Raw genomic sequence first — 12,324 nt, forward strand, 5'->3', positions numbered from 1 at the left:
GTATAGGGATAAAATCTAACTGCTTAATTAATTCGAGTCTCTTCAATTTAGGCCTCAGCATGCATTACTAATTTTATTCTCTCCTATTCCCTCTGCCTGAATGCCCCACTTAGTCTTGACTCAGTACCCTACTTAAGTTGTTCCAATCACCCAGAATACCCTTCTTCCTACTTTTTAGTCCATACCTCGCCCTACTGCTCCTTCAGAGTTCAACACATGTTCTATCTCCTCTGTTAGTTTTTTTCTCAACCAGACTAGCTCATAGTATTCTCTCTGCTTTCTGCACTCATATAGCACTTATCTAAATAAAACTACTCATTTTCAAAATAATAAAAGATACTGTAATGACATTCATCTTTTCCTTTCCATGTCTTACCTTTCTAACTTGTAAATTCTTTGAAGGTAGGTGTCATTTTTTGTGTCCTATGTAATCCTTGAATTGATCCTTTCTTTTCCATTCCTACTTTATCACTCAGGTACAAGGTTCATATGACTTGATTGGTTGGTTTCCCAGAATGACTATTTTTACATCATCATTAATCTTCTTAATGTATCATTATGATAAAAATGGCCTGTTAATGTTTTTCAAAGGTTTTTCTCATATGCTTTTTCTCATTACATAACAAACTTGTGATTGTTAACCAGGGAAAATATTCTACTGTGTTTGGAGATCTATGGTGTGTGAGGATATTACCCTCTTAAAGTATCTTCAGGAACTTTCAACTGAATAGAGACTATTTTTAGCCAGATATTTAGAGTGTTTTATAAACTGACCCCAAGCCTATCTCCCTCTATCCCCAATATGAGCCATCTCCTTTTCAATCTGGAATAGTCATCATCCCCTTAAAATGTAGATTACTTCCTACTTCGCTTATTCTGTGCCCTCTTTCTAGTTCCCTCCCTTAGTCTTAACCTTGTTCCATCTTAAATGCCACTTACTCTGTGATGCCTTTCTTCATCACTCAAGTTTGAATAGATCCTTCCATCTTCTGTGCTGTCCTAAAATTCATGGTTTCTATAATACATACAACTGTAAAATACTACCTTATACTGTAAATATGTTTGAAATGTTTTATCTTTTTCCCAAAGGGAGGGTCGTCATATCCTATACAATCTTGTATCCCATGCATATTTTTTTGCACAGTAAGTATGCAAAAAACTATTATTGTCTGAAGGAAAAGAAGCACGTTTGGATAGATGAGTCAGCTGGCATTTTTAAATCTATTTCTAAGGAAATAGCCCTGGATTTAATCCTTTAAAGTGTTAGGTACTTGAAATGGTTAAAAATTTTTATTATAGTCATTGTATTTTGCATTAATATTTATTTATTTCCGTGAGAAATGTGACTTTTTCTTTAATCTATTCAAAATAGATGGACGAGAAGAGAAGAAGCTGACTTTTATAGAGTTGTATCTACATTTGGAGTGGTGTTTGATCCTGACAGAGGCCAATTTGATTGGACAAAATTTAGAGCTATGGCTAGGCTACATAAGAAAACTGATGATAGTTTGGAGAAATATTTGTATGCATTCATGTCTATGTGTCGGAGGGTTTGTCGTCTTCCTTCCAAAGACGGTATGTATAAAATTTCTTTTTTCCTTGTTTCAGTCAAAGAAGCAAAATTAGTAAACTTCAGAAATTTCCAGCTATTTTATTTTAGTACTGTCTAATTCAGCATTTCACCAGTTTTTCTGAATTGTAAATAAACTCTGCTCAAAGATCCTTTACTCATTAATTCTACTATTGAAATGAGATCTAAAGAGAATAAAGGTACACATTTAATTTTGAGAAAATAGTGTTTTTATTAGATTTAGATTTATGATTGTGGGAGGTGGAAGATAAAGGGTAGCTTTTGGTAAACAGAACTAATGTGTATGTTTAGTCCGTCTTATAGGAACTGTGCTTAGAGGGCTTATTTATACAAGTAATTTTGCAAGAAGTGAGGCCTCCACTCAAAAGACATTTTAAAGAGTTTTAATAGGAAAAAAACACCCAGGGCCTTCAAAAAAACAAAACAAAATGAAAACAATCAGAGCTGCTAATGCTCAGCTAAGGGACTGTTCTGGGGTGAATTTAATTGTTTTTGAAGCCCATGTAGGGAGTTTCCATATATCCCTCACTCTTCCCTAATGTTAAAATCTTACATGACTATAGTTATAGTATAATTATTAGCCCAATTAGTACAATACCATTAACTAAATACCTATTCAAATCTTACTAGTTTTTCTACTGATGTCCTTTTTTGTTCCAGGAGCCCACATTGTATTTGGTGTTCTTTCTCCTTAGCCTCCTGCAGTCTCTAACAGTTCCTCAGTTTTGGGGTTGTTGTTGTTGTTGTTGTTTTCTTTAATGACCTTGATACCTTTGATCAGTTTTGCCATAAACCCCTCAATTTGGATTTGTCTTGTGTTCCAATTGTCTTCACACAATTGGATTGAGGTTATGCCTTTTTTTTGCAAGAATACCTCAGAAATGATTTTGTGTCCTTCTTGGAATGTAATGTCAAGGGGTTCATGATGTCATTATGTCTTATTGCTGATGACGTTGCCCTTGATTCTTTGGATTAGCTAGTTTGTGCTGCATTTTTCCAGTGTAAAATTGTGATCTTCTCCCCTGTAGTTAACAGATATCTTAAGAAGATACTTTGAGACAACACAAATCCTGTTCTACTCAAACTTTCACCCATTGATTTTAGTAACCATCAGTAGATCTTGTCTGCAACAGTTTTTACCATGCAGTTCTCCTGCAAGGAAAAGCTGTTCCTTCTCCCTAGTCTGCTTAGTTATTTATTCATATTAGTATTTTTTCATTTGGGTATTTATTTTTTATTCTGTAGGTTATAATCCAATACTATCAGAATTCATTTTGATGTTCAAATTGTTCCACATTTGGCCATTAGTAACTCCTTCAGATGGTCTCTACATTATTTCAACAAGCCTCTATCTTTTTCTGAGGACTTCTCAACTGCCAGTATCTCTGCTCACAAAGATAAGACCTCCTCAAAAGGAACAGAGTATGGTCTGATGTTGAAACTGAACTATCTCAGGCTAGTAGTTCATACACTGACAATTATTCCCATGTTTCCATCAAATTTTAAGAAAACCTTTGTTGTCCCTGTGAGTTCACTGTAATGCCCTGAGTTACCTCGGTGCAGTTAAGGATATGTGGACTTAAGTTTGCTTATGGGGTGTTAATTTAACAGTTTTAATTTGTATTTATAAATGAATTTGAGTGCTTTTCTCTTTGATAAAAACACATAATAGTATGACATTAGCTCATAGGGAATTTCTTAAAAGTAACTTCCTAGTTATATTAACACACCTCCAAAATAACTTTAATGTTTTACTTAACTTTCTATAGATCCAATGTTATATGTTACATGATTTTTAGTACTTCTTTCTAAAATTTATATTTCTCCTCATTTAAAAATGTTAAAAAGAAATTCTGGAAAGTATACAATGATACTGAGTAGAGGTGCATTTTAGAAGTTGCTTTATTTGTTTTAAATCTATAATGAAGTATCTTTGAGTGTAATATGTTTGTTTTTGTTTCAATGTAGAATTGGTGGATCCAAATATTTTTATCCAGCCAATCACAGAAGAACGTGCTTCTAGGACTTTATATCGCATTGAACTTCTAAGGAAAGTAAGGGAACAGGCCCTCCGACATCCACAGTTGTTTGAGCGCTTGAAGCTTTGCCATCCAAATCCAGACTTACCAGTCTGGTGGGAGTGTGGCCCTCATGATAGGGACTTGCTCATTGGAGCTGCTAAACACGGGGTGAGCCGAACAGACTATCACATTCTTCGTGATCCTGAACTCTCATTTATGGCAGCTCAAAGGAACTACAGTCAAAGTAAGATGGCTCATTCAAGGACTTCTACCCCACTTTTACAGCAATATCAAGTAGCACTTTCTGCTTCTCCTCTTACCTCTCTACCTAGGCTCCTAGATCCTAAAGGTATTATTCTAGAGGATGTGAAAGTTAAAAGTGAAAACCTTAAAGAGGAGCCTCAGTTTTCTGAAGAAGAATCTATGACTTCTGAGGAAACCAGGACACTAATAAAGTCTGAGCCTGTAAGTCCAAAGAATGGTGTTTTACCACAGGCTACTGGAGACCAGAAATCTGGTGGAAAAGGTGAAACAGACAGACGCATGGTTGCAGCCAGAACAGAGCCTCTAACTCCAAACCCAGCTTCTAAGAAGCAGCGAGTCCACAAAAGAGGATCAGAGTCTAGTTCTGATTCTGACTCTGATTCCGAGAGATCGTCCTGTTCTTCCAGATCATCTTCTTCCTCGTCTTCCTCTTCTTGTTCCCACTCTCGATCAGGCTCTAGCTCTTCTTCTTCCTCCTCTTGTTCTTCAGCATCATCTTCATCCTCATCCTCGTCCTCCTCTTCCTCATCATCCTCCTCATCTTCATCAGAAGAAAGTGACAGTGAAGAAGAGGAAGTCCAAAAGCGAGGTATATGCATAAAGTGCTTTTGCTCTTTTAAGACAGCATTTCACATGAAGATGAAAAGAATTGATTTGGATCACTTAAGCATATTTAAATTTTATGTGTACAGATTTTCTTAGAGAAGGACTACTGAAAACGCAGCTAAATTCCTGGTTCTTACTCCGTATTCAATATTCACATTGCAAAATGGGTTAGTTAAGCCAGATTAGTGACTTGGCACAGTAATTTTATTACTTTGTGATTGCCTTAAATTTAGTATTACATCTTGCCTGGAACAAGTTGATCAGTGAACAAATAAAGGTAATATTTTATAACAGCCACCAATCCAACTTACAAGAGTATCATAGGCCCTACTTGGCCCTACTTAGAAAGATCTAGCATAGGAACTTCAGCCTGTCGGTAGTGTTAGGTGGTCCTCTTCTGCGGGTGTCCTTATAGCAGTCCAACAGCTTAGGAAATGAGTCAACATCAAGTGGACACAGGAGCCACTGTGATACCCACAAGAGTGAGAATCTCCTGTAACAACTCCATAAGCATGACTTTCAGGGTTACCACAAGGGACATGCCCAATTATGAGTCCCGTCTTCAGAGAATGATAGCCTCCCCAGCAATATTTGTATCCTCCCAGTGCAGATACAGTTTACCAATCAAGAGTTTATGTATTTCCAGGGAAACAGACCTAGAGTGTTAACCATGGGTCAAATTTTCATGCAGAAAGGGATGTTTGTTAACGCTTTTTTCCTCAAACTCCTTTATGCCACTTATTATGCTTTTGTTTCAATTTTTAAAATAATGAGTACTTTATTGTATTCTAGGTGAATTTTTTTCACTTCTAACTTTTCATTTTCAACTATATCAGAATAATTACATAGGATTTGAAAAGTATATGTAAAATTGAGTTATGCAGTCTTTTTAAAACAGTTATAATTGGTTATAATTATTCTTAGCAGAAGGTACCCCTCACGTGAAAGCCTATGATGAAGAAAGCGTCGCATCACTGAGCACTACCCAGGATGAGACCCAGGATAGTTTCCAGATGAACAACGGGACCCCAGAGTCTGCTTACATCCTACAAGGTGGATACATGCTGGCAGCTTCGTACTGGCCAAAGGTAAATGAGTAATTTCTTGCTGGAATAGGTTTTTTTTGAGTATTTTTCTATATTTCTTTAATGATAGATATTATGTAGTAAAAAAAGGTCACTTATATGTGGGATGACATTTTGGTGTTAGCATTAAAAGTATCAAATATTACTATCAAGTAAATTAGGTCTACTTAAATGTATGTGTTTCTCAATATAACCTTAGAATATTTAGAAGAAAAGATAATGAATGCTATGTTCACATACAAGTTAGTATTCAGGTGCTTCTTTATGAATTAAGTGCTTTTAAGTGGGTCTTCTTGAAGAAATTTACCAAGCCGTATGTGACCTAGAAAAAAGGTTCATTTAAGTACATGTACATATAGTGGTGGGGGTTCAGATTGGATTAAGACAGTTCTTCTTCCAGTATGTGACTAGGCTAGTAGAAGAGTACTTACCTTTAGGAGTGAGGTTGCGAAATAAATGGGAGAGGAGAGAACTCTTTACTCTTCTGTATACTTCTGAGTTGTTTGAACTTTTTACAAGGAACCTGTGTTACTCTTATAAAAACAAAAGAACAGAAAAATATCTTTATGGTATAATATTTTTTAATGTCACCAATGGGAATTTGTATAGAATTGTAAATGTATGTGAGAATATGTATGCATACCAAATACACATGTTGTACCAGGGTAAAATCCATCAAGGCTGTGATCCCCAAAGTTCTGACTCAGTTATTAAAATTATCCTTTGATGTTCATGCTTTTCCAGGACCGTGTGATGATCAACCGGTTGGACAGTATTTGTCAAACAGTCCTGAAAGGGAAGTGGCCTTCAGCTAGAAGAAGTTATGATGCCAATGCAGTGGCTTCTTTCTATACCACAAAGCTGCTGGACAGCTCTGGCGCAGCTACAGAATATAACGAGCCCAGCGTGCCCACTCCTGCAGGTGCTGGCGTTAAAGAAGAACACGATCAGTCAACACAGATGTCAAAGGTGAAGAAGCATGTACGAGAAAAGGAGTTTACAGTGAAAATCAAAGACGTATGTTTATTTTTATTGCCCTAGGACCTGATTGCGATTGCGGTGTGCAGCATGCTTTTCCTGCAAATGGCTGCCTGCTCTTACTCTTACTTCCTTCACATACTTGTTTTCTGGCATTTGGATTGTTTTCTTTTAGATATCCAGGTTATTAAACTTGAATATTCTACTAGAGGAATCATCATTAAATATGTTTTTCTACCTATACTTCTGAAAATAGTCCTTCTGCAGATCAAGATCCTTTCTTAAACAGTCTGACAGTTTCTTATTGTTTGGTTCTTTTATATAGTATTCACATGGTATGTCAGTGCACTTCCTGTTTTAAACATTTAGCATGCCCTGTTATCAGTAACGTTTCATTGTTCAGTATGATTTTTGAAGCTAAATTGATTACTCAGTGTCTAAAACATGGGTAATATCTTCTAATATGTCATGTGAATAGTGTACACAGAGACATAGGTCAGAAGCTGAAAAGGTTACAATGTGCTAGTCACATGAAAAGCTTCGTTTTACTCAGAAAAGTATATGTAATACCTGGATGTTTTTCATTTAAGGTAGAAATTTTAATATTCATTATAAAAATTGATTAAATGTTTTTCTCCAATTGATGTATGAATAGGAGAACATGATTAACTTTTCAGGGTTTTTAACCTCACTTTTTCTAAGTAAAAGATTTCTCTCAATATACTACAAGTTTCTTTTTTTTAATCATTTCTTTCTTATTAATGGTGTTTGTTTAACAGGAAGGTGGTTTGAAGTTGACATTTCAGAAGCAAGGGCTTGCTCAGAGAAGGCCGTTGGACAGTGAAGATGGTGCTCTAGGGCAGCAGCAGTACCTCACTCGACTTCGGGACCTTCAAGGTGCGTCAGAGACCAGCCTCGCCAGTTTTCCAAAATCCATGCCAGTATCAGGTGAATATGCTAGTAATCATTGCCTCAGCATGAAATAGTCCATCATTTGCAAATCCTTTTTTACTTACTCCTAGAACACTTACAAGAACCAGATTGTTACTACTTTAAACAGCCCTCTTATTATTAGAAAGCCCTAATTATCACAAAATTTCTTCTTATTTGGATGGAAGCAAACTTTGCCTGCAATTGGTTCTTCTCAGTGACTGAAGTTTTGTCTTCAAAGGCCTCACAGAATTAACCTAGTCCTATGCATGATAATCTTAACATTTGGAAAACAATGATCATATCTCCCCTTGGGACGATATTTTGTACTAACCTTTTGACTATTTGAATCAACAAGTATTTATTGAATACTGAATTGGTGCCCTGTGTTCTGTGCTCTCTAGGCACTGAGGAATCCATCCATAAGCAGTTTTTTTATTTTGTTTATCTTGATCTAGTTGTACTTTAATTTTTTCTGTGTCCGTCTTAAAGTATGCTGTCAAGAATTGATAATTTTAGTTAAGAGCAGCTGAGTCTTAAAATGTATGGACCACAGCATACTAATCGTAAAAAATGTAACTTTTCAATTAAAAGCAGGTAAGTGACTGGAATTTCCTTTATACCTCCATATACATAAGGCTAAGGACTCTATTTCAGTATTCTACTAAATTCGTTCACCATGCAATAACTTGTAAACATTTCAAAACTCCTTTGCCTATGTACAATGTGTGGAATTCCTGAAGTTTGTTTCCTTTATTATAGGTGTTAAATTGATCGCTGTTTCCACTTGCTGCTCTTACCACTTTCTAATTATAAATTATAATTAAATTATAAATTAGAGTCATCAGACTTACTTTTGTCTCTTATGGTTTCATTAACCATTCAGTGTAAGTCTCCAGTTACTGGACTTTCAGACGTGTATGAATGAGCCACAGTTCTCTTAATGAAGTATAAATCCCCAAAATTGTGATTTACAATGGCAAGGAGCTCTTTTTTTTTTTTTTTTTTTGTGAGAAAATGGGAAGAGATGGGGAAGATAAGATCTGGGCTTTTTTGCCCAACCTAAGTGGGTTTAATAATACCACTGCTTGTACCTTGATAAGTCCATAACTCTATAAAGTGGGATTGATACGTCTGAACATTTTACTGCTATTGCAGCTGAAGATTGTACAGTCTTTGCCTATAAGTAATTCTTTGGTAAATAATACTGTTTTAATAGTATCAGTAGTAATTATAACACTAATTTGCACCTATACCAAATATTAAAAAGCCTCAAACATTAAAACTAGTTAGAATTATCTAAGAATTGTATCTCATCCATCTTGATCATTGCAAATGTGAAATCTATTTTGGTTTTTGGCCATGCCATGTGGCATGCGGGATCTTAGTTCCCCAGCCGGGGATTGATCCCTTGCCCCCTGCATTGGGAGATCGGAGTCTTAACCACTGGACCACCAGAGAAGTCCCTGTAAATGTGAAATCTAGCTCTGTCTTCCTACATGACTCTTAGGAAACCTGCTAACATTTTTTAACCTTTTCTTGTTTGTGAAGTGAGGAGTTGGGGTCAACGGAGAGGTAGCATTGTTAGGTGGGTTAAATAATATATGTAAAGTGACTGGTATGGAAATTGGCACATAATTAGATGCTAAACAGATGTTAAAATTAGGTTTTAGAATTAGATGCTCAACAACTGCTATTATAGTTCTTCGTATTAAGCCCTTTTTATGTTTGTATGGGCACCCCTGAATTTTATCTAAAAGCTTTGAGTGAAGATACGTCATATAATGTAAATTAATTAATGAAGGACAGTAAAATAGCATAAATTATAAGAGGACAAAACTAAAGGGCCTATTCCAGAAACCACCTGGAATAGTACACAAAAGATGGTAGAGCCAAACAGCCTGGATTTGAATTCTGTCATTTACCACTGTGGTGACATTGGGCCTGAGACATAATGTTTCTGATCACATTTATAAAATGGGCTTAATACCTCTGTGTTTTGTTTTGTTTTTGGTAATTTAAGAAAACATTTGTAAAACCTAGTTCAGAGTATGGCACCTAGTAGGCATTCAATAGAAAGAAGGTATTTTTAATATTGTTGTAATTACATCTAAGATAAAGACAACACAGGCTTTATAGAGTAGACTAGGTTAAATTTTCCATTTTGGATTCTAGGTTAAAATAAATCAGTAATGTTTATTAAAATCACTCTCAAAAAGAAGTCAGGGTAGCTGGGTTTGTTGTTGTTTTAAAAAACGAAAGAAGTCAAGGGAGTATATAATTTGCCAAATTGGATATGTTTATAAATGATCAAATAGGATTTGTTTATAAATACATACTTTGGAGTGTATACTAATGTTTTTCCATAGATAATTGTATTAAGTACTTTTCTTTTTATATAACACTGGGATAGCAGTGAAGGGAAAGTAAAAGAAACTTAAGACGGTCTCTGCCTTTCAGTTGCTTGGTAGACTAGACCTACATGTTAAAATATTAGACAATATGTTAAAAACAAGATAATATATCTTGCTACACAGCATTATAGTTAATAAATATTGGAAAAGAGAGAAGTCACTGCTGTCTAGAGACTTAGGCAGAGCCCTGTGGAAGAGGCAGAATTGAACAGAATTTATAAGAGGAAGATTAGATAATGGTCTTTCTGGAAAATGACATTGAGAGAGAGTCAGGGAATAGTGTGAACCAGAGACTTGATGTTGGGAAAATTGTATTGTTTTAGGATAAGACTGACCTAGCTACTGTTTAAATTCTTACTGGAGAGATATTTGTATAAGGTCAAAAACTGCTTAGCAAAGGTAAATCTAGATAATGGGTAACATCAAAAAGTGAGCTGGGGAGGGGATTGGGTTGGTGGTCAGGCAGGAATGAGGCTTGATGTAAGGCATTTCATTCATACTAGAATAGGAAGCCATGAGAAGTTCTTATAAAACAGAATAGTACTTTTAAAAGTAGTATTTTAGGAGAGTTATTCTATTATTACAGTTAAAATGTACTATAGTGAAAGTATTTTCAAATATTCATAATATTTTGTTAATCTGATTTTAATGAAATAATGAAAGCTGTTCTTTTTAAATAATGTTATGTCACATTCCTCAGTGCTTTCATATGCAAAAATAATTTTTATTCACTGTAATTAGTTACTCCTTACTAATTATGAATTAAGGTATTTTTTGTAACTGAGATGTGAGGAGAGTGACTTCCATAAGGTTACACAGCCAACCAAAGGGAAATGTCGGGAAATGTCTTTCAGGGTTACACAGGACTTGGTCAAAAATTCTCCTTGAATGATTGAAAATGCATTTCTTGCTACAAACTGTGAACCATTTTAAGCAAACATCTCATTCTTAATATTTTCTTTTATAAGAGTGTTCTAGATTACCTACTCTTTAAGGACAGGAACTGTGTCTTACCTTTGAATCATCATAGTGCTTTGTACATAGCTGTTTGATAAATGTGTATTTATTTATTAGGAAAAAAATGAATGCATGGAACTGTTTCATTCATACCTCTTACAAACATTTTTTAGTGAGTGCCTACTGAAATGAAGAGTGAGAAGGGTCAGTTTAATTTGGCAAGAAACAGTGGTGATCTTAAAGAAAATACCTTAAATAGGCTGGGGCAGGAGTGGACTGTTTTGAGGAGTGAGTTTGTCGTGAGAAAGGTGAGCATAATAGCAACCAACTTTTCAACAGTTTTGAAAGTTATGAAAAAGTGGAAAGAAGTTTATTTTTTGTTTGAGTTGGGCCATGTTTTTAAGTTGATAAGAATCTAATGTAGAGTAAGATATTTTGGCACAAAAAAACAAAGATAAATGATAAAACAAACTTTTAGAAAAAGTAGGAATTAATGGGTTCAAAAAGGTGGAAAAGTTTGTCTTGTACATGAGAGAGGCATGGTTCTTCCTCGAAAAGGGGACAAAAGAAAAGATGTGTGACTATCCAGGGGAAAAATTTGAGGAGACAAGTCAAAAGTTGAAAGAGACCTAGGTTACAATTCTCCGGGTTTTTAAATGAGAAATGAGGTGGTAATTTTAGTCCAAGAATTGCTTGATTTAGTCTGACTGCTTGTAAAATAAGAACTAAATTTCTGTGTATTTTTTTTAAATAAACTTTTTCTTTGATCATGAGTATCATTACAAGCATTATTTTATTCTATTTTATTGGAGTATAGTTAATTTACAATGTTATATTAATTTCTGCTGTACAACAAAGTGATTCAGTTATACATATATATACATTCTTTTTCATATTCTTTTCCATTATGGTTTATCACAGGATATTGAATATAGTTCCCTGTGCTATACAGTAGGACCTTGTTGTTTATCCATTCTCTATATAATAGTTTGTATCTGCTAATCTCAAACTCCCACTCCATCCCTCCCCAACCCCCGCAAAATGTCTATGTATTTAGAAAAGTAATTACTTGTAATTTAAGAACTAGATTTTTATCACTCTTTTGCATTTTTAATTTGTTAGGTACTCCCATTCAATCAACCCTTGGTGCCAATGGAGTTTTATTAGACAACCAGCCTGTAGTCAAAAAAAGGCGGGGAAGGAGGAAGAATGTAGAAGGTGTTGACATCCTCTTTTTCAACAGAAATAAACCACCTAATCATGTAAGTAAAGTAATGCTTAAAAACTACTGATCCTTGGGCTTCCCTGGTGGCGCAGTGGTTGAGAGTCCACCTGCCGATGCAGGGGACACGGGTTCGTGCCCCGGTCCAGGAGGATCCCACATGCTGTGGAGCGGCTAGGCCCGTGAGCCATGACCGCTGAGCCTGCGTGTCCGGAGCCTGTGCTCCGCAATGGGAGAGGCCACAACAGTGAGAGGC

The 12,324-nt window shown here is 35.5% G+C and overlaps 1 protein-coding gene across 16 annotated transcripts in view; it reads left to right on the forward strand.

Annotated features, from left to right (window-relative positions):
* CHD9 (chromodomain helicase DNA binding protein 9) overlaps positions 1 to 12,324 on the forward strand; it is a 247,375-nt gene that overhangs the window by 219,823 nt on the left and 15,228 nt on the right. For 12 of the 16 annotated variants that reach the window (XM_060084508.1, XM_060084513.1, XM_060084509.1 and 9 more), the window contains 6 exons: positions 1,373 to 1,575; positions 3,560 to 4,465; positions 5,407 to 5,570; positions 6,312 to 6,584; positions 7,325 to 7,493; positions 11,969 to 12,108. In XM_060084508.1, the coding sequence (XP_059940491.1) occupies positions 1,373 to 1,575; positions 3,560 to 4,465; positions 5,407 to 5,570; positions 6,312 to 6,584; positions 7,325 to 7,493; positions 11,969 to 12,108 (1,855 nt within the window). The remainder of the gene's footprint in view (positions 1 to 1,372; positions 1,576 to 3,559; positions 4,466 to 5,406; positions 5,571 to 6,311; positions 6,585 to 7,324; positions 7,494 to 11,968; positions 12,109 to 12,324) is intronic. The other 4 variants (XM_060084521.1, XM_060084519.1, XM_060084517.1 and 1 more) reach the window with 4 other exon arrangements.

The sequence above is a fragment of the Mesoplodon densirostris genome, chromosome 19 (assembly GCF_025265405.1).
Source record: "Mesoplodon densirostris isolate mMesDen1 chromosome 19, mMesDen1 primary haplotype, whole genome shotgun sequence".
In the NCBI taxonomy this organism is placed as follows: Eukaryota; Metazoa; Chordata; class Mammalia; order Artiodactyla; family Ziphiidae; genus Mesoplodon; species Mesoplodon densirostris.